General features: G+C 34.3%; 1 protein-coding gene across 11 annotated transcripts in view; it reads right to left on the bottom strand.

Annotated features, from left to right (window-relative positions):
- The window catches only part of SLC4A10 (solute carrier family 4 member 10), a 475,347-nt gene that overhangs the window by 123,357 nt on the left and 328,972 nt on the right, over positions 1 to 23,018 (bottom strand). For all 11 annotated transcript variants that reach the window (XM_082464954.1, XM_082464953.1, XM_082464958.1 and 8 more), the window contains 3 exons: positions 18,811 to 18,949; positions 8,312 to 8,472; positions 1,153 to 1,341 (listed from right to left, as the gene is read on the bottom strand). In XM_082464954.1, the coding sequence (XP_082321080.1) occupies positions 1,153 to 1,341; positions 8,312 to 8,472; positions 18,811 to 18,949 (489 nt within the window). The remainder of the gene's footprint in view (positions 1 to 1,152; positions 1,342 to 8,311; positions 8,473 to 18,810; positions 18,950 to 23,018) is intronic.

Genomic DNA, 23,018 nt, shown 5'->3' with positions numbered 1-23,018 from the left:
ACTTGTGTATATTGGATTCAGTAGTATGAAAACTGGTAAAAATTCCCATATAAAGCAGAATCTGAAAAAAACCTCATTTTCATGCATTTGTATATAAAGCATCTCTGAAGCTTTTGAAAATAGGAGTGAAATTACATAAAGTCCATGCTGTCAATATACATGCTTAGTCTATTTGTGGAAATCGGAGTCTTTCTAGTAAAACATTTGAAATTACTTTTCATTAATTTTTATCCTTTAAAACTGGGAACTTTTATAGCTAGTGGAAGTATAACCAATTCATATCATCCTCATGGTAACTTCATTTTCCTTCACAAGACTGATGGAAAGGATGAATGATAAGAGATTTCTAAGCAACTTCCTTAATGTAAAAGATGAAGGGTCAAATGGATGCAAAGAGAGAACAAAATACAGAAGAAAGGATAAGACAATCAGAAACACTGCTTTTGCTTCATGATTGCCAAGAAGTAAGTCATGAATGACTGCTAGAAAACAATGGTTGTTTTCTATCAATTCCTATCAATGGTTGTTTACTATCAAATGATAATGGCTCATCTATGTTGGTGAGCCAAGATGGTAAGTGCGGTGGCTCCATGGACATTGATGATGTAGTACTGCAAAGAGCAATGAGCCCATGAACTAGAAATCAGGCCTAATATATGTAGAGACACAAGTAATGCACTAGCTGCTCTTTTCAACTGTAATCTAGAAAGGGATTTGTTGACCATGAGCAACATGAAGCCAATATCTTTTTTTCCACAATCACTAAATGTTGATCATTATTCATTTTAACTAAAAGACCTTACGTCAAAGCATTGCATTACGTTCTCAAGCTATGAGACGAAGACTAGGGCCTTATTTGTGATGCAATTGACACTCAGTTTATGTTTGCTACATTTGAGTGTATAACTTCTTATTAGATAAAATGTCCCTTGCATTCTTTCATGAGCCTTTCAGGAAACTTTAAATCTTTGTTAATAAAATTTCTACAATTTGATGCCTGCTAATAAAACAATACATGAATATGAAAAGAAACAATTCTACCACAACAATCTGAATTTCAATAGATCATTTTCAAGTAAGACATATTTTAAAGGACTTTGATATTTCAGACAACTATAATAAACGATAAGAGTACAATAAAGAAATATTTACCATTTTTATCCATGGAATTTGGTTCTGATTGTTTCTTGCCAATATCAGCAAAGGAACGAACAATGGGAATCCTATTGGTGAGTTTTTTCTGATTCTGGTGGTGGTGCTGTTTCATCAGTGCCTCATGGACCCTGTGGCGTACATCATCATTGAGCTGACCTGAGCTCACTTGTTGATCAAGGACCATATCTGAAGAGCGAAGGCAGAAAGAAAATGAGCACAGCTTTCCTGTAATGTTCCAGTAGTGAACCACTGAGTCCAAATATGCATACCCTAGATAATATTATTCCTCTTAAAATAGGAATGAATTCCTTTAAAAAATCTCCAAGTATGGTCTTAGAAACAGAAGTTTGTCTTTCTTTGTAGAAATGCTACACAAGAAAGATTTGGGAAAATAAACCATTCATTTTTAAATATGTAATGATCTTATGGAGTTTTATTTTTCAAACAGGAATAGTTGTATCGAGAACAAAGTGCTTTATGTTCTCCATTATTCACACTGACGAGAGGGAATAGTATCAGGAGTAATATAAATATAATTAGCATGTTTAAAATTAAAAAGTCTCATACATATATTTTAATATGGTTTTCCTCCCTTTTTCTAGTAGAGAATAATTTCCATGTTTCTTCCTTAAGTCCATCGGTTAAAATCTGAGGCAAGGAGGCTTAGGCAACTACCTAGCTGGTTGCATTTGGAGAGTAAACAATTCTTTCACATTAATATAAAGTCAGTCCTCTCAAACCTTCCTTGATAATGTGTTTATATTTTAGAAAACCTTCTATACCCATAAAGCAAAGAATAAAAGGTGAGATTTCAGAAGGCTGTAACTAAGCAGATTGATATTTACCATGTGTGTCAGAAATGCCTACAAAATGAGTAGATGAGGTCTTGGTAATACAAAGATCACCTCAATAAACCTCAGTGTAATTAATCTGCTTTCATATGATCAACTATTAACTGTATTTGATTTTCTGAGGTGCTAACTCCTTATGTAAAGCAGAGTACAACGCATTGCCTCCCGCTGCCCCGCTGAGTACACTGAAGACTTGAAAATTAGCAGAATCCTCCTTTCCAAACAATGTTTTCCTTCAGTGCGAAAAGGAAATGACTGGGGAAGCAGACTTGGATCACTGTCCCACATTCCAGCCGTGTGGCCTTGTAAAGTCGAATAATCGCAGTGTCCTTATTTCTAAGACAGAGGTAATAGCTACCTCATAACAGCATTGTTGCCAGGACATAAGGCACCTAATGCACTGATTGGAATATTGAGGCCCTCAGTAAATACTTCCCAGTACAAGATTTTCTTTGCAATTTCCTTTAAGTAGGTTATGGGCTCATGGTTTAAATTTTTTGCTGGTTTTAAATCATTTATCTGTATTTTATAATAGTATATCAAGCAGAGGCAAAGTTGGATTTATCAATAACAGAAAACCCAAATCAAACTATCTAAAACAATAAATTTCACTGGCTTACATAACAGAAAACTCAAAGTTAGGTTGGATTTAACTCCATTTCTCTGTGATTTTGTCAGCTTCCGCCTCCTCGAGGTGTGAGCTTTAACCTCAGGCTATTTTCCTTATGGTCATAAGGGGGCTGCCAGCAGCAACAAGGAGATACACATCTTTGTTCATATCAGAGATTCTTTGCCTTTTTGTGACTTTTTCTTAAAAGGAAAGTCCTTTTCCCCCTACCCAGGAACAATTCTAAGCTCAATTGACATAGTCCTGTCTATGCTGAGCCAATCACTGACAAAGAAGATGGGATCCCCAGTTGGCTTAGACTAATCAAGAACTGCCCTTCACTGTGGAGTCATTTCCCTAAACCAGAGGTAGACAAACTTTTTCTGTAATGGGCCAGATAATAAATACTTTAGGCTGTGCAGGCCATACAATCTCTGTCACAACTACTCAACTCCATTTTGATAGCGTGAAAGTAGCCATAGACAACACGTACACAAATTACCATAATTGTGTTTCAATAAAACATTTTTATGGATACTAAAATTTGAATTTCATATAATTTTCATGTTGCAAAATATTGATTTTCTTTTTATTATGTTTCAGTCATGTAAAATGTAATAACCATTCTTAGCTCACATGCCTAACAAAATCAGGCAGTGGCCATATTTGCACATAGAGCATAATTTGCCAACTTTGCTCTGTCACTTGGCTGTTTACAATGGAAAGAGGTAGAATGCATGTCTGGGAATCAGCCATAATGTCCACTATAATTACCTCCAAAGTCTCTTCCAGTTCTGAAAATGTATGATAGTATAGAATATTTAAACTTATACCTCAGTTTTTTGGAGATCAGTAGTTATAAAACCCTTGGATTAATTTGAAATAAAGGAAATGATAAATTGTCAACATACATGACTTTACACTGCAACTTTGCTAAGATGGAAAAATGTATATAAAATATGCATTATATACTTCATAATAGGAGTTGTAAAGTAGATTATTCAGACACCAAAAGGATATCATCATACAGCAGTTTCATCTGTAAGCCATGATATGTATCCCCAGTTCAATATTCTAATCAGAATAAAAATTAATCATGTAATAAAACATGCACATGGTTACAGTTTTTCATTCTTATCAAAGCACAGTCTTTCCAGGCCTAAGCACTACAAAAAATAAGTCACTAGTTTCAGAGTTTTTCAGAGATAAGGTCTTTATATAAAACAGTTACACAAGATAAAGTAAATAGAAAAGAACACTTATCTGCTTATTAGTCACAGAAATACATAGTAAACTCCTTTAAGGTATAACATCACCAAGCAATGTCTTAATGAATTGGAAAAGTTAATCAACTTGCTTAAGAATATAACTTATGCTAAGGTGAAATTTAAGTATCAAAGGCAGTGTGATTCACTAATCATTTGCATTGTTCTCTTCACCACTGTGATATATATTAGTATTAACCTTGAAAAGTAAGAAAGGATAATGGGCCATAATGGCTTTAGGCCCAGAGTCAAGACCAACAATCTCAGCAGGCTATGATGCCTCAATAATACAGTCCAGCCTGCCAAAGCTCAATGCCAGGATCTGGATGATAAGAGAAGAAGCAAGAAGAAAAGGGATAAATCGGTCACAGTCTTCTAGCACTAAACAGGCTCCAGAAAAACTAGCAGCATTTGTGTAGAAAAACCTCAGAAAGTGAAAAAATACTTTTCATCCTAATCAGGCAATTATTTTATCATTTTGACTATTGAATGAAAGCCTCTAGAGACCATGAGATTTTACAGACTCTATATAAATCTCTGCCTCTTTAAAGATGATCATATAATTGCTTTGTCTTAAAAATCCATTGTCTTCAAAGATGCTGGGGGAGAAGTGGGCAATAGGGGGTTCTAAATTTTACAGTTTGGTTGACACTACTAACAGGAGTGTATGTAATAAAAATGTAAACTACCATAAGAAAACTTACTTTCCAGACCAAGGATGGTAATAGCACAGGCATTATAAAATATATATATGGCTATTAACATACTCCCAAATCTGCAGAGTATATTCAGTGGAGCAAACTATGGATTTTTCCTTTGATGAAAGATTTTAAACAACAAGAGTTGTTTTAATGAGTTGAGAACTATGATTGCTAATCTGTCCATGGTACTAACTTTGGTTTGGTTTTAATATCTTACCCTCATTGACAGCAATAGGTTAAAGTAGACATACTACTTTAATATTTCCATTATTAATCTTTACAGTGCTGAATTTAAAAGAGATTAACATAAACTGTAAAATTTCCTATAATTTATATGAATATAATTGAGAAGCATTTTTAATACAATTAATCTCCATATCAGAATAAATCAGGATAAGAAAATATATCTGGAGAATTTTGGATTTGAAAAGTTAAGTAATATTTTGAAGGAAGAAGTTTAAATTTATTGAGTTCCTTAAAGCATTGGGAAATAGACACTTTTAAATTAACTTTATCCAAAAGAAAATCCTACTTTAATTACACCAGAAATTCTTGACAGACCTGCCAGATACAAGTGGGATTTTCTCCTGCTAAGTCTACAAAAATCTCTTTAAAGAATTATTTAAGAGTCTATTAAAAACATATCAGAACATTGATATAAAAATCCTTGACCATTCTAAAACAATATCTGGGTCATATTCCTCTACTAGGAAATGTCTAGAAAACATTAAGCTGCAGAGCCTGTGCATTTGCAAAGTACTAGGGCTTAGAGCCCTTAAAGATAAACTATTATATCTAGTTTTTGCAAAACAGAAACTAGTGACTAATACATTAGCAACTGCCTAACATATAGAAAAGTATGATAAATAAGAGGTGAAGAAAAAGTTCCAAATCTTAAAGTTAATCACTATAGTCCCAAATTACCATGAAAGAGAATAAAACAGAATTTATGATTATAGATTAATCAAAAGAAATTATTGCCATCTCTGCAAGTGTTACCTGTAATGTATCACTTTCTATTTATCTGTTTATAAAATGGAGGAAATAGTCTCCTCCCTACCTCATAAGGCTTCTGTGATAATTAAATATAGTAATGGATGTGAAAATACACAGTTAGAAGTCTTCAAAATGTAAAACGTTTACTACACACTTAGTAATACAGCTAAATTGTCACAAAGTAAAAATATCAATAAGTAAACAATAAGAAAATAATTACAAGCTATCAGAGAAAATGTATTAATGAGATTTTATTGAGGGCAGAAATAAATATCTTTGGATTAAATACACTAAATTAAAATTACTCAAAGAGAGAGAATCTCTTCTCATTAATGATTGAAAAGGAACCTAAGGAAATAACGATCAACACAGGTACTTGTAATCCTATTTTTCTACGTGGTGTTAACTTTAAACTACTGACCTTTTCTGAATGGCAGTTTACACTGTTGTACACTGAAAATGGGACATTAAAAAAGTTGGTCTACTTTGGAGGCAGAAAAATACAGACTAATTAGAAGAGAAGAAAGAATACTAAAAAGCTATTTGGGATATTGAGACTTCCACTGAACTACTTTCATTTGTAAGAATAGACTTAGAAAATGTAATTTGCTTTAAAAAGCTAGATTCAACAGAGCTAACAACCTTTACATATTCTACAGAGTTGAGCTTGGGAAAGAGGGCAGGTTTAGGGAAAGGAAGCATAAGTTTAGACAACAAAACAAAGCTAAGGTGATAAACAACAGAGTTTTAGTCAAATTATAACAGGAGAATATTTCCTGGTAGAAATAAATTCCTAAAGAAAGCATTAGAAATTACATGTTTTAAGAAATTTAAAGCCTGGTAAAACTATGAAGAGAATTTTCTGAGGCTAATTTTGCCTGGTTGAGGAAATTGACAGCTTCATTACATACAGCCAATCCAAAACTCATTTGAATTAATCCATTTTCAAAGGTAATGCCATCACTGACATAAGTAGCAGAAATAAACTCCTTACTTTGGGCAAGACCTTTAACCTTCTGAGTCACTTTATTTATGAAGGATAACAATAATAATACTAAGCCCCAAGTTTGTGTTGAGTATCAAAAAGATAGTTGTAGAATTACTAAAAAGAGCTTCCTAAACTGCAAAGTACTAGGAAAAACCCAGCCATTTCATTCATAATTAAAACATAAAAATTTTTATTGGGTATCAGCAATACCCCATAATGTAAAGCTAGGAAATTGAATTGGATGGCTACTATAACAGCGTTCTCAGGAAGTTTGCTAATTTCCATGTTAATCATTTCCTTAAGTCTTGATTTAGTGTGACCTGTTACTGTAAACTGTGTTCTTCCAAAAAGTATACTGTATTTAACTTTATATCGTCGTTTAGGCTCTAGTTCTGTATTTTAAAGTGTAGTCTCTTTATAGGTGTTGTATGAAACTGAGGGGAGGAAAGCTCATCTTTCCTGTTTTTTGTGTGTGTGTATTTTTGTTTGTGCTTAATATTGTGAGCCAAAATATCTCTCCATGTTTACTTTTTTTTCACACATATTGCAATGTGTGTATGCCTATCAGCACCAACAACCAAATAAATAATTTTAAAGGAATTAACAACAACCATTTCAAGCCATCTCTTTCTTCAGACAGTAGTTGTAGTGTAATAGAAGGAACATGGAGCTTAAAGTCAGAGGCCCTTAAATGGAACTTGAACCATGAAAGTTTCAGAATTTCTATTTTCTTATTGAAATATGGGAATGCACTTACTTTATGAGGTTATTCTGAAGATTAAATTAGATACATTATTTTTCTAATACAATATTTTCTCGTTTATGTGATCCAGAAACACACAGAGTGTTTTGGGTTCTTTTCCCATCTCTACAATATAATTAAGACACTGAAGTCTCTCTGAAGTCTTTCTGCTCCACAAATAAATTCCACATGGAACTGCTTTTATTTTTTTCCAAACTAGGAATTTTTAAAACTGCCTGAGTCCTAGCTTTGCTTTTATTTTTAAAAACCTCCATTAACCATTTCGTTTATACCCTTTCAAAACTCATTTCTGTGTTTTTTTGTATTATTTTGTTTTTACTAAAATGTGTTTGTCTTCCAGCTGAAAAGATATAGGAGTTCTTTGCTTTTATTTCCAGAGTAACAGTAAGATGCTTCCTAAATATAACTGCTTGTGTGATATAGCCATAATAGACTTCTAGTACAAATCATTCATCCCAGAGGCAAGCCATAGTATTCAAATACAAACTAATCTAAACTGAATCACTTGGCCTCCTCTGGAATTCAAGATTTTTAATTCAGTTTAAAATAAATGGTCATACCTTTCTGTTCTATTCTAAGCTAACATTTTTCCTAATTACTGAAACTTTTTCATTTGGTTATTTCATGTATTTGAATATTGAAAAAAAAATCAGTCTCTAGTTTTATGGATTTTTCCTTCAATTTTCTAATGGTGACAGTCTAATTACATATGATGGTGAAAAACAGTATATGCTAAATGGAAACCAAGGTATATAGATTCTTGTTCTAGACTTGCCACTGGCATGTTAGACCATATTTCTTTGAGATTCAACTTCTTTTATCTTAAATGAGGTGGTAAAACAGTTATTTTTGAGGTCTCATACACTGATCATGAGAATTAATTTCCTACAAGTCACACGTGTATAGAATTATAAGAAAAAGGGAATAACAAAAATCAGCTGTACCCACAAGTGTGAAATAGACGAAGGAGAATAAAAGGATGTACCTGCGATTTCTTCTAAAGTGTTGGCATGCATGTCCAGCAACACAGTTCCATTCAGAATACAACTTCTCAACTCAAACAAGCTGTGCAGTGAAAGAGTGGCCACATAAGGCTTGCTCCACCTTTCCCCTCCATCTTCCACATCTTCTTCAAACTTCAACCACCTATACAAATAAATATTACTATAATTTTTTTAAAATTTGTAACACGTTTTTATTTCACCATTACCCTGCTATAAAATTATTCTTAAAACAAAGCACATTAAAAGAGGGCCATTCCAAGATGAAAAAAAAAAAGAAAGGGGGGTGAATTTTAGCCATAAGTATAAAACAAATGATTTTACTACCATAAAGACACTGATATTTATGGCACAAATATTTCCATAAAACATGCATTGCATTCACTTTAAGAGATCTCCCTTCAGGCATTAAATTACCTAATTTTGATTTTTTCCCAAGTTACAAATAAATATTATTATCAGCACATTGAATATTACATTGTAGATGAATGAACCTTTATCCCAACAATAAAAGGTAGAAGTATAAAGCTATTCACATTACTTCTTGGTTTCAAGGATTTCAGAAGTAAGTAAAAGCCAGCCCAAGTCATCTGGTTTATTTCATTTTAATTCCATTTAACAAACATTCTTTTTGTCATTGAAAGATATGCTTAAAACAAAGAAAAACTCAGTTTTTTAAATTAATCTTTCTAGCACTGAAAAAATACATTAATATAAATGTTTAGTCAGTGGTCACAGGGAATCTGTTGTAGAACTAATAAAGAGAGTATACTGCATGGAAAGATAACGGTGGTTGAAAAAATGCAAAAGAAAATGAAACAGTACTCATTTTTCTTTTAGTGGGAGGTCTTAAAACAATATTTGAATCTCTTGACAATTTTGCCCTTTGATTGTTAGGGAAGCTAGTATAATTTGGGGACTATTCTGTAGGAAAAATACTTATTAGGCCTGTTTGAATGAAATCTAGTGATTGTAGTCACTTCCTAGGGACTAAATTTATGAGAACTGAGCTCAGCCCCCATTCCCTGAGTGTTCCTGCCAGGGCCAGAGAATAGGAGAAGAACCTTGATAACACGGTGCCAAATGGGAGACCACTGCCTTCTTGGAGTGAAATGAGTAGTAATATCTGAGATTGTTTCTCACTAAGATAACTGGAAGGGATAAAGAGAAATCAATGATTTTACTGCTCTGGCACTAGCACTAAATCTCTTATTCTTTTAGGGACTTGCTTTTTAATCTTAGTAGATAACCAAATTAATTCCACCATTTCTAATGAAGCCTAGCCTAAATGCCTCTCCTCTCTCCATCCCCCACCATTTTCCTCATTTTTTCTCTCCTTGTCACTTTTGCGCTAACTTCCTCTCTCCATGCAATATCACTCAAACTTCCTCTCTATATGATATTTTATTACTGTTTTGTGTAATCAAATGACCCAACTCCAACTCCAACAGAGGATATCTTGTATAGTTAAGAACCAGTATATCGGCCAGCTAAAAAAACTAACCAAAAGGGCTAGTCAGAAAGATTAGTGTGTAGAGTTCCAAGAAAGATAAAGACAGCTATGGATCTGTCCTCAGAGTTCAAGGACGAAAACATCAGGAAGTAAAAAGGAAACTAATAGGGAAGAACAGTTATGCCTGCCAAAAATTTACAGGCATATATTTATGCCTATCATAAGTTTAGAGAATGCTTGAAGGTTGAAAAAACTTATATTTAAGCACCAATCACTGACAGTGTCTCTTCAAATGGTGACAATTTTATAGAGTATTTTTGTCTACGCAGTTGGGAATTTTTTTCATTTTAGTGAATCTTAACGATTTTCAGCCCTTTACAGGGCCATAATGCATCACAGATCATGGGATGGTCATTAATACTGCTCACCAACTATAACTAGTTCTCCCTCTCTTCTTAGTAAAGAGTAGGATATCACTACCTGGCTTTCTTTTAACTGGGTGAGGCCACTGTTGACAAAGAATTGTGAGCAGAAATTATCTGTGCCACTTCCAGACTGGAGTTTTTCATTGCTAGGGTGAGACCCTCTGGAGCTCTTTTTCCCTCTGTGGCCACCAGCTATGTTCAAGATGTAGGCGGTTCTATCATCCAGAGTCTCTGAGTAACGACTAGTGCAGTGGTGCAAGCCTCCACTGATTCAGGATGGACATGTATCATGAACCATAAATAAACCTTTGTGATTTTAAGCTTTTGAAATTACAGGATATTTCTTCTAGCATAATTTAGCCTATCCTAACTGATACAAAAAAATTTTAGCAATTCATACCAGCATCAAGTTCCTAATTAGAATTAATGGTGAGAGTGAATATACTTTTGATAAATATAATAATCTAGTATTTCTTGTCAGGTATAAAAGTAAGGCCATGGTCACATTGTGAATGTCAATATCTCCAAGGATCAACCTCTTGACGGACATTTTGAAATGGGATAGTACTGTGGAAAGTGCATTGGACTAGTTGGGAATAAAAAGAAATCTAGGTTTTGGGCCCTACTCTGTATCTAAATTGCTGTGTGACCAAGGGAAAGTCTTTCAACTTCTCTGGGCCACAGTTTTCTCATCTGTAAAATGATGAGACAAATTCAACACATTCAAAACTTGTCCAAGATCACCTAGTCACTAACCTAGTCAAACCAGATCCACTCTAACTGTTCTTGTTTTTCTCCAGAGTCTGTGCCCATTTTCTACCATAATACAATTACTTCAGTTGGATTTATGGACTTTTTTAGCTCAGATATCTTACGCTAAAGCCTATAGTGAAAACGGATTTAACATTTAATTTTCGTTCTTGTCTGGAACAAATCTCAAGTTGAAAAATGTTCTGTGTTCTCTCCCTCTCGTCTTATGTTATCCACAGAAGGTGTACCAAGAGAGTGGACACAACTTTTATTAAATCTTTTGTCACCTTATATACTACTCACATATGACGTGGTTTTTCAGACAAAAAGAATAAAAGAAGGGAGTCTTTACAGCGTCACTTATGCTGGTGTTATTTTGACTGAAGAACCTTGTTAGATTTGAAATCTAGTTTCCAGTCTGTTGTGCAGTAAAGAAGAATTAGGGGGCTTCCCGGGTGGCGCAGTGGTTGAGAATCTGCCTGCCAATGCAGAGGACACGGGTTCGAGCCCTGGTCTGGGAAGATCCCACATGCCGCGGAGCAACTGGGCCCGTGAGCCACAACTACTGAGCATGCGCGTCTGGAGCCTGTGCTCCGCAACAAGAGAGGCTGCGATAGTGAGAGGCCCGCGCACCGCGATGAAGAGTGGCCCCCACTTGCCGCAACTAGAGAAAGCCCTCGCACAGAAACAAAGACCCAACACAGCCATAAATAAATAAATAAATAAATATTTTTAAAAAATACGTCTAAAAAAAAAAGAATTAGGGTCATAAAAGGGTGTAATTCTGTTTGGTGGACTATAGATTTCTCATTTCTGGAGCTCTGGTACTTTCTGTCATCTTTCTATATAGAATTGCTACTAAAATGTTGTATTTAAAATTTTCACTCAAGAAATCCTGAAAAGAGTGTTGATACATTACTAAAAAAACCATATTGTTTCTTAATTACTTAAGTATAAATCTATAGACTGACCCATACAATAATATTGTTTGTAAGTTGTAATAACGCTAATAATAAATTCATTTTTAAATATCCATGGGCTTCTTGATCTATGCAAAATGATCCAACCCCTTCTTCCAAGGGAATTTATAGTTAAATTTTACTTCCAGATAACAGTGAAAATAATTAAATAAGTAACGAAGCATCTACATCATTTTATCTTGGTTCCTTTGCAAGGGAATATTTAGATTAAGAATCTTGAGAAGATATGGGGAGGGGGGGTGTACGTGTGTTTGTGTGTGTGTAAAAACCACCACCATAATCAAGATACAAAACTGTTCCATCACCACAAATGAGCTTCCTTTATATTCCCAATCTTCACCCTGTTTCTTTCCCCTGGTAATCATTAATCTGTTCTTCATCACTATAGTTTTGTCATTTTGAGGATGTTATGTAAATAGAATCATATAGTTTGCAACTTTTTGAGATAGACATTTTTTTCACTAAAACACAATGCCCTTGAGATCCATCCAAGTTGTTGTATATATCAATAGTTTGTTCCTTTTTATTGCTGAAAAGTATTCCACTGTATGGATGTACCAAGGTTTATTTAACCATTCACCCACTGAAGGATATTTGAGTTGTTTATAGGTTTTTGCAATTACAAATGAAGCTGCTATGAACATTCATGTAGAGGTTTTGTGTGAACATAAGTTTTCATTTCTCTAGGATAAATGCCCAAGACTGTGATTGCTGAGTCATATTTACTAATGCATGCTTAGTTTTATAAGAAACGATCAAACTGTTTTCTAGAGCAGTGCTACCATTTTACATTCACACCAGCAATAGCTGAGAGATCCAGTGTCTCTATATCTTCACCAGCATTTGCTATTATGACTTTTTTTTTTACTTTAGTTATTCTATTAGGTGTGCAGTGGTATCTCATAGTGGTTTTAATTTACATTTCTCTAATGACTAATGATGTTGAACACCATTTTATGTGTTTATGTGCCATGTGTATCTCTTCTTTGAAAGGCCTGTTTTCTTGCCCATTTTTCCACTTGATTTGTTTTCATACTGTTGAACATTTAGAGTGCTTTACATATTCTAGATATAATATTTTTGTCAAATATATGGTTTCCAAATATTTTCTCCCTGTCTGTAGTTTGTCTTCATCCTCTAACAGGATTTTTCACAGCAAAAAGTTTTTAATTCTGGTGAAGTCCAATTTAAGAATATTTTCTTTTCTTCTTTTATTCAAAAGATTGTGTTTTTGGTATCATGCCTAAAAACTCATCTTCTAGCCCTAGGTCCTGAAGATTTTCTCTTATGTTTTCTCTAACATCTGTATAGCTTTATGTTTTACATTTAGATTTATGATTAATTTGGAATTAATTTTTGTATACACTGTGAAGTTTAGATTGAAGTTAATATTTTTTACCTATATGTAGATCTCTAATTGTTCCATTACCATTTGTTGAAAAGACAATTCTTCCTTCACCTTTGTCAAAAATCAGTTAGCTGTACTTGGGTTAGTTTTTCTTAGTTCTCTATTCTGTTCCATTGATCTACATGTCTGTCTGAGAAGACATTTTAAAAACAAAAACTCCTTCCTTTAGAATAATTTCTTTCAAACTGGGGGCTTGATCTTTTAGATCAAGAATGGAGACTCTTGTGAGTTCCAAGCAGTTTGGACAGCCAAACATAAGTTATATGCATGGATGGTTTGATATAAGCATAGGTTTTATGAGTATTACAGGAGGAAACATAAGATACTTTCCATAAAAAGGAACCCACAAGTTACAAATATCAAGTTACTAAACATTTCAAGATTCAGTGTTTTATGCCAACTCCAGAATGATGCCAAAAGCCTTAAAAGATATTTAAATGAATATATTTTAAAGATACATAAGTATATCTCTCTTTTCTGTTTTTCATTCCATTTCATACTCCAAAGATAGAAATTAGCAGGTCTAAGAACACACCAAATCCTGTTTTAAGATTTGTAGTCACTGAATATACTGTCAGTTACAAAATGCCTGGTTTCAGTTAATGACCTAAAGTGCTGCAATTTATTCCAGTTTTCAAATAAACTCAGCTGACATTTGTTTGACTAGCAAACCAAAGCAAACAAGAGTCTCACAGGCATGAATGAGATGTGATGGACAATGAAAAAAACAGAAATTGTAGGCCAACTTCATGACATTTTCTATGGGGGGAGGGGTGGATTTAAACTCTGTTGAGATTATTTTCATTTCCTTCAGTATGTCTGTGTCTCTTTTCATCCATAATTAACACATTGGAATCTCTTTCTACTAAGCAACAACAACATAAAATAGGTGTTTCCTGAATTCTTTGAGGATTAAGTTGATGATAATCTCCTCTACAATACTCATATTAGAAATGTACAAAATAAAATTCCTCTGCAAATTAGAGATAGATGTTTTCTATAGAACTTAACTTTCTGTTTATTTTATTCTCACTAATTTAGTTTAACTTTTCTAATAATTTTTATTCTCTGATTCTACCCAAAAAGGGAGTAAAGGAGTTACCATATCATCCAAAATGATAGTCTCGGGGGAAGTCATGAATTCTCAAGAGAAAACATCCTTTTTGGGTAGAGTTAAGGATATGGAGGGTGAAGGGGGAACATGGTTAGAGTGGGGGCTGGAGATTAACATATGTAATCATAAAGTACCTATTTCAAGAGGAAAGGGGTATTAAAATATATCCAAACTTAGAGTTTATTGACATTAGCTGTTCTTAATTCATATTATTTTCACACCTCACATTGCACTGAAAAATCCTGATGACTTGACCCTTTACCAATTTTAAATATCAAATACCTCCACATCATCAATAAAATTGTTTTGATGTAATAATCTTTTTCCACATTACCATGTATGTATCAGAGGCCTAACTGCTATCCCTTTCTTTGCCTCTGCTGAGCTCATTTGAGGGAAGCATTTTTAAAGGGCAACCACAGTGAGTCAAGCATGTTGTCTCCACAACTGCACAGCTGTGGTATCTTCGGGTATTTTTCTATTAATAACATTATATGTTATTTATAAGCAGGACATTGTAATTGTGTTGATTTCATTAGCTCTGTCATCTGGCTTCTTTTAGGGTTTTTAAAAAGTGAACAGCTGGTTTTCATAAACATTTATTAAATAATTATTATTCAAAAATTTAGCTTCAAAACCTGAAACTTTGCTTAAGTTGTACTTGGCAACAACAGTGGGCATGAATTATTCAAGATGTGATATGTGGCAGGTGCAATGTGCTGATAAAATATCCTTTTTATTTCTACTATTAGGGTAGAAAATTATTAATCCCCCTGGAATACTAATCAAAAGAAAGAAGTACTTCAAATGGTTATGGTAATGATTTATTAGAATTAAATTGCATTTGAAAAATCAGATGGAGTCATGAATTAACTAAACTTAGTTTTGTGAGATGAACTAGGGCATCAAGAACAAAATTACTTCCACCACTTTAAAACCTACTCCATTTCTAAGTCCTCAGTAAACACGTTCTTTTCTTCCCTGACGTATTGTGTCTCAGCCAAAATTCATCTACTCTCCTCTTCAATGTCTGTTACTATTTTGATTGTTCATCAGATGTCTCCCAAACCTCAAATACCTGCACGGTGCATAAGGTTCCAGAAGCAGGGCTAAGAACACAAGTCCTATCTAACAACATTAGAGAATACTAATAAGTAACTGGGTCACCTCTCTCACTCTTTATAAATAAACAGCAACATATTTTGATGGCTTAGGATAAACATGTTGTTCAAGTTAATCCATTAGAGCATGATAAAATCCTACCTGCTCAATTGTGACACGAAAAGAGCTAGATTCTAGCATTGCTCTGCTATCTCCTAGCTTGATGAAGAGTGGGAAAGTTACAAGGAAGTTACTGCTTAAAAGGAATAGATCACCATTTGATCTGGAAGGTGAAAAATCACCAACCATTTTAACAATAAGGGAGTTACTCCTGTCAAAACGCGTATTCCAATCTTACTTCTCAGCTCTATTCTGAGGGATGAGAGTGAAGAAAGAAATATAAAAGAAATGCTTCCAAAAAGTACTTCTCAGCAATTGATTAAAGAGATTCTAACCGGAGCTATATCGTCATCATAACCACCAGATCTCCTTCCTTCAAGTCAGCCAGGAACACCTGTTTCTTAGAACCAGCTGAAGATGGATGCCTCTGGCCTTAAACAGGGAGGTTTGCACTTCAAATTCCTTATCAACAACTCTTTAATCATGAAAGAGCAAAATGTATAACACTAATTGGTGGAGAATATGATCATATATTGTTTTTTTGTCATCAAAGAAGATGAGCACACATATTATATCCTTGAAAATAATACTTAGTTTTTGATGCAGTTGGAAGAAAAAAATTAGGTAGATGGTTCTTAATCTCAAAATTTGCCAGGTCATATAAAAACTGTTTCAAATTTAGTTCTATATTTAAAATATTATAATAGCAACAGAAAGAATTTAATTTATGTAGTTTTTTCATTAAAAAAGGTAATTCACACAGAATAACATACCACCAGTTTAAGGCATTAAAAAACACAAGTAAAAAAATGAATGACTTGAAATAAAACAGGTAAAGGAAATGAACAGCTAGTTCTCAGGAAAACAATAAAAACATATGAAAAGATGTTCAATCTCACTAATAATTAGAGAAATACAAATTAAAACACTGAGATTTATTTTGCATCTATAAAATTAGCCAAAATTTTTACAAGTTTGATGATTTTGTGTGGCAAAGGTTTGGGGGAAATAAGCATTCTCATACATTGTTGAGGGAAGTATAAACTACCAAAACATTTTATGAAGGCAATTTTGCAATATCTATAAAAGTAACAAAAAGTCTGCTCTCTTTGACACATAAATTCCACTGCTAAAAATTCACCCTACATGAATACCTACAAAACAATCCCAAAATATATGTGTAAATGATTATTGCAGCGATGTTTACAGCAAAAAAACCCAGAGCAACCTAAATCCCTATCAAGACTGGCTAAATAAATGAAAGTTCATCCATAACTAAATGTGATGCAGTCATTAAAGAGATTAAAAAGATTGAGTAATCTGTATTGATAATATGGAAAATGATCCAAATATATTAAGTGAAAAAAGCAAGGCATGAACGCACTATATAACACCTCTTATGTAAATATAAAAAGGGCATACATTACACGCAGATCTAGGCATTAAAATTTTTATGAAAAGATGTACAAGAAGCGATTAATAGTGATTACCTTTGAGGAGAAGTACTATGAAGAAGAGTAGAGCAATATTCTTGCTTTTTTACCTTTCTATGATTTTTGAATTTTAAATATTAGCAGTTAGTTTTATTCTTTTAATGTTAACAGAGATGAACTAGGTGAAAGCCATTTTTATCTTCTTCTATTTACTTTTAGTATATTTTAAATAAAAGAGAGCTACAAAGACCACTTAAACTATATCAAACAAGAATTAACCAGGCCAGTATTATTTATAATATTACCATAATTGAACATTTAATTCCACACTACCTCTGGCTAGAGTTAAGGCAATGATTAAATGCAAGACCTGAGACTCTATTCCTAAGGTCTACTGAATCTACATTTCAGCAAGATCCCTGGTGATATGTATTCACATTAAAATTTCGGAAGCAGCAGGTAAAAGACAACCCTAGGCGTGCCCGCAGTTCCTAGTGCACACCTGTATCACAGCATTCATTATACAGTACTTAACAACTTTGTTTACTTATCTAAATCCTGCATTAGAGGTGAGGTTGTTAAAAGCAAGATCTAAGGTGTTTTTTTCTTTTTTTTTTTAATCCTCATTCTTTTTTTAAAAAATTATTTATTTATTTATTTATTTATGGCTGTGTTGGGTCTTCGTTTCTGTGCGAGGGCTTTCCCTAGTTGCGACGAGCGGGGGCCACTCTTCATTGCGGTGCACGGGCCTCTCACTATCGCGGCCTCTCTTGTTGCGGAGCGCAGGCTCAGTAGTTGTGGCTCACGGGCCTAGTTGCTCCGCGGCATGTGGGATCTTCCCAGACCAGGGCTTGAACCCGTGTCCCCTGCATCAGCAGGCAGACTCTCAACCACTGCGCCACCAGGGAAGCCCTAAGGTGTTTTTTTTCTTTCTCTTTTTTTCTTGTTTTTCGTGTGGCTTGTGGGATCTTAGTTCCTCAACCAGGGATTGAACTCGGGCCCTCGACAGTGAAAGCACAGTCCTAACCACTGGACCGCCAGGGAATTCCCTAAGATTTTTGTTGTTGTTGTTCTATATCCACTGAACCTGGCACATAACAGACCATAAATGTTTGTTAAATAAATGAGTAAATAAGCAAGAAAGGATGACAGCAATTCATCAATTACATGGCAATATGGAAATACTAATTACAAATGACAGAAAAAGTAATTTCTTAAAAATTAATTTTAAAAACCACTATGTTTAAATGTATATATATCCTAGAAACACATTACAAAATATTTTTACCCTCAACAAATAGTACATAAATTCAGGACTCGAACTAAAGTTTCTTATAATGTTTGCCCTTTCTTTTAAAAAGTCCCATATAATATCACCAGTTGGGGCACAACCTAGCAGTTGAAAAGATAGAAATAGATTACTGTTAGATATCTACTGTTTTCCTGATGACACGCAAATTATGCTACTGCTTAAGACTGCGGCCGCTGCTGGTTCTGCATCACTGTTTACTCTAATTACAGCCTTCAGGTTTCATCCTGACCCATATCCCGTTATAGGATATGCCCAGGCCAGATGAGCAATTTCAGAAATCAGCAGCACTGATGGATGTTTGCAAAATTGTGGCATTAGATATCTCTCTTTCTAATAGCATGAACATTCTTTAGTATACCTTCGTCCTTCAACAAAAAATATCCTCACCTGGCTGTTTCTCGCCATTCAGCATCCTCACCTTCACGCCAGCAAATCTCATCCAGTTCCGTAAAAAGGTCATGAGGGATGTGTTCCTCATCGTCATCCTCAGTCCCAAGAATAAACTGTACCCGCTGTGATGGGGTGTCTATGGAAATCAGAGACATGGACATGCATTATCACGACTCGGAGCTTGAAATGTCCCGGTCACCGCCTTCAACACCACTCCAAACTCACCTCTCCCCTGCCCCCCACACTGCAGCACGCAGCCAGAGTAGACTCGGGAAATTAAGACTAAATTTGGCATTATATTAAGCCTAGTATAATGCGGGATCATAAATATGTAAAATGTAAATATGTAATGTATCTATATTATCAAAGATAAAGTCAAATGTGATGATTATTTTGGATTACTTATAACATCATGGAAACTATTTCTACATCTCTCTTATACACACACTCATTTTCTTTCATCACATATGCTACCTTTTATGGTAATATTCATAAGAGTAGACTATGATAAAATTCACTTATACTAAAACTGTGCTGAATATAATTCACCAAAGAACTCCCTTGTGATGCTTCTTTGTAGTCACAACCTTATCCCTCTCCTAACCCCTGGCAACCACTAGTCTGGCCCCTACTGCTATAGTTTTGCCTTTTCCAGAATGCCATATAAATGGAAACATACAATGTATAGCTTTTTGAGACTGTTGTTATTCACTTATCATAATGCCTTTGAGATTTTGAGATTTATCTGTTTCACTGAATGTATCAGTAATTCCTGCTTTTTATTGCTGAGTAATAGTCCATTGCAGGAATGTACCATAGTTTTCTTATCCATTCACTTACTGCAGGGTATTTAGTTTACAATTTTTTCAATTATGAATAGAAGTGCTATAAGTATTCTTGTACAGGTTTTTTTGTGAACATAAGTTTTTATTCTCTAGGGCAAATACCTAGGAGTAGGATTGCTGGGTTACCTGGTAAATGTGTTGTTCAATCAATACATTCGTGATGAAAATTATAAAATTTTATTGAATGATGTAAAAGTAGACCTAAATAAATGAATAAGTTTATATTAATGGGAAAGCCCAATAGTGGAAAACCATCTTGTAAATTCAATGTTATTCCAGTAAAACATCTGGTATTTTCAAACATTTTTTAAAACACAAAAGAATGAGTAAATCAGTAACAAGCAACAGTGATTACTGAAATCTATAATATTAAATACTTTGTGAAAATAAACCAATTAATCAGTAACTTAAAGGATTAGGTTATAATTAAGTCACGACTGAGGATTTCAGAAGTCAAAAGTGAAAAATATACATATTACATAAAACATAATATAGTGTCATACTTTCTGTATCAATATATGTTTGTGATGGGGCCCTAGCCTCTGTCTACGTTATTAGCCTTACCTTCTGCCACTCTTTCCCTTGCAATTCTGGGTACCTTAGCCTTCTTTCAGATTTTTAAAAATACCATGCTCCTTCCCACTTCAGGGCCATCGCACATACTGTTTCCTCTAGATCTCCTATGTATCTTTCAGCATCTACTTCACTGTAATATGCTTCAGCAAGCCTACCTAATCGGCCTCATAAAACACAAACACACATATAAGCACACTCATATGCAATAACTAAGTCAGGCACCTGTTATCTTAACTCATAGCACTCTATACTTCTCCTTGCTCTACTTATCTCAATTGTCATTTAAAACTTACTGTTCAATAACAAATTAAATACTTTAAATAGAAAATATTTCCAGCTGCCAGAATTAGTCTCTTAGAAGGAGATAGGATCTAGTCCCTAAAGAAGAAATTATGCATGCAAAAATACTTTTCAAATTATAAAGCATTATATAAATATTATTAATGATGACTGATGCTGATGCTAGCGGTAGTGGGGATGGTTACAATGAAATATAGGCCTGTCAGAATAGAGAGGTTTAGAATTGAAGCACGGAGAATGAGAAAATAACAGTGCCGTTAATTAAAAGAGGGTTGTAACACGGGTAAGCCTTGAAGGCACTAAGTGAAATAAGACAGCGAAAGGTAAATACTATATGATCTCACTTACATGTGGAATCTAAAAAAAAAAAAAAAAAAGACAAGATGAAACAAAACAATAAAACAAAACAAAAACACCAAACTCATGGAAAAAGGGATCAGATTTGTGCTTACCGGCTTTGGCAGGGAGGGAGGCGGGGAACTGGAGGAAAATGGTCAAAAGGTATAAACTTCCAGTTATAAGATAAATAAGTCCTAGGGATGTAATGTACAACATGATGACTATAGTTAACACTGCTGTATGATATACAGGAAAGTTGCTGAGTAGATCCTAAGAGTACTCGTCTCAAGGAGACATTTTTTTCTTTTCTTTTTATTGTATCTATATGAGATGATGAATGCTAACTAAACCTATCATGGTAGTCATTTCACAACACATGTAAAGCAAACCATCATGCCATACACCTTAAAATTATACAGTGAGGTATGTCAATTATTTTTCAATAAAACTCGGGGAAAAAAAGGGTTGTCAGAATGAGGAGCCAGTATTGTCGGCTGAGAGCACAAGAGACAACTTTTAGATATGCTGAGTTTGAGGTGATGATGGTTCAAACGTATAAAGATGGTCACAGGAAAGGTGGATATTTGATTCTGGAAAAGACGACAGGGTCAGAGGTAAAGACATGGGTTGCCTTTAACTAGAGAAGTCATTTGATTACAATGGATGAGGACTCAAAAATGAAAGAATAGAGAGAGAAGACTCAGCATCAGGGGAATAATAAGGTTTAAGATTTAGGATGAGGAAGAGTTAAAAAAATCAGAAGAGGATTAGGTAGATATGTAAAAGAATTTATACATTAAACAAATATATAGGGGCTTCCCTGGTGGCGCAGTGGTTGAGAATCTGCCTGCCAATGCAGGGGACACGGGTTCGAGCCCTGGTCTGGGAAGATCCCACATGCCGCGGAGCAACTAGGCCCGTGCACCACAACTACTGAGCCTGCGGGTCTGGAGCCTGTGCTCCGCAACGAGAGAGGCCGCGATAGTGAGAGGCCCGCGGACCGCGATGAAGAGTGGCCCCCGCTTGCCGCAACTGGAGAAAGCCCTCGCACAGAAACGAAGACCCAACACAGCCAAAAGATAAATAAATAAATAAATTAATTAATTAATTTAAAAAAATATATATATATAATGAGCACCTTCCATTGGTCAGGTGAATTAGACAGATATAAACAGAAAAAAACCCTCTGCCCTTATAAAGCTTACATCTGATGGTGAGAGTAGTACAACAGGGGTCAAGGTAGAAAAGGATTTCAAGAAGAAGAAGAAGTCAGTAATGTCAGATGCTGTAGAATCAATGAGGCGAACTAGGAGCGAGAGGATTTGGACAGCTTAATGTTCAACAGCACTGGAATGCCAGAGACCGTATATTACTTTTACAATCAGAAATAAACAAACTATCAATATTTCTTTTGGAATACAGACCATATTTTCAACAAATGGTTAGTTAAAATCAAACTTACAAAGTTATCTGAGGAAAGCCACTAATAGAATCATAACTGGAAATAAGCAAGTTCCTTTGCAAACTTTCATCTTTTCATTGTTAGCTATGTTACTCCTACTGCTTTAATTACTCACATATGAATTAACCAGGGTCTTAGATACATTTTTCCTAATAATCAGTGAAAATACTCTCCTTTCTGTAGGCCCTGTCCAAAAGTTCTCTATTTTTCAGGCCCTTTCTGGAGAATAGTCAAAAATATGTTGAGAAATATACTTCTTATAACAACAGAACAAGTATAATGACAGAAGTGAATTGGAAAATTCCCTTTTACATATATGATCTTACTGTCATGAAAACCACAGGCCTCATACACAATGACATTTAGATCAAGAAAGCAGATTCACTAGATGTTTACCATTTTGCATTTCTGAATTATAAGTGCTTTTCTTCTTCTTTATCCTTGTTATATTTCAGATAAATCAATATTCAGATTATCTTCTGAAATCATGAAATGGTGACAAGTTTAATGGTTCTGTTCCAAATTGATGTCTCCAGTCTCTTTGCAGCTCAGTATTATTTTCCATCTTCATTTGAACTTTAAAATTTTGCTCATATTATTTGAATGTCCTATATAATCTATTCGTTTGGATTCCTATATTTTAATTCATTTTATAATTGAAATAATATATTTATTATTAATGC

The sequence above is a fragment of the Balaenoptera physalus genome, assembly GCF_965194825.1.
Source record: "Balaenoptera physalus genome assembly, chromosome: 6".
Lineage (NCBI taxonomy): Eukaryota > Metazoa > Chordata > Mammalia > Artiodactyla > Balaenopteridae > Balaenoptera > Balaenoptera physalus.
Note: the sequence above shows the minus strand (reverse complement) of the source record. Positions and strands in the feature narration are given on the sequence as shown.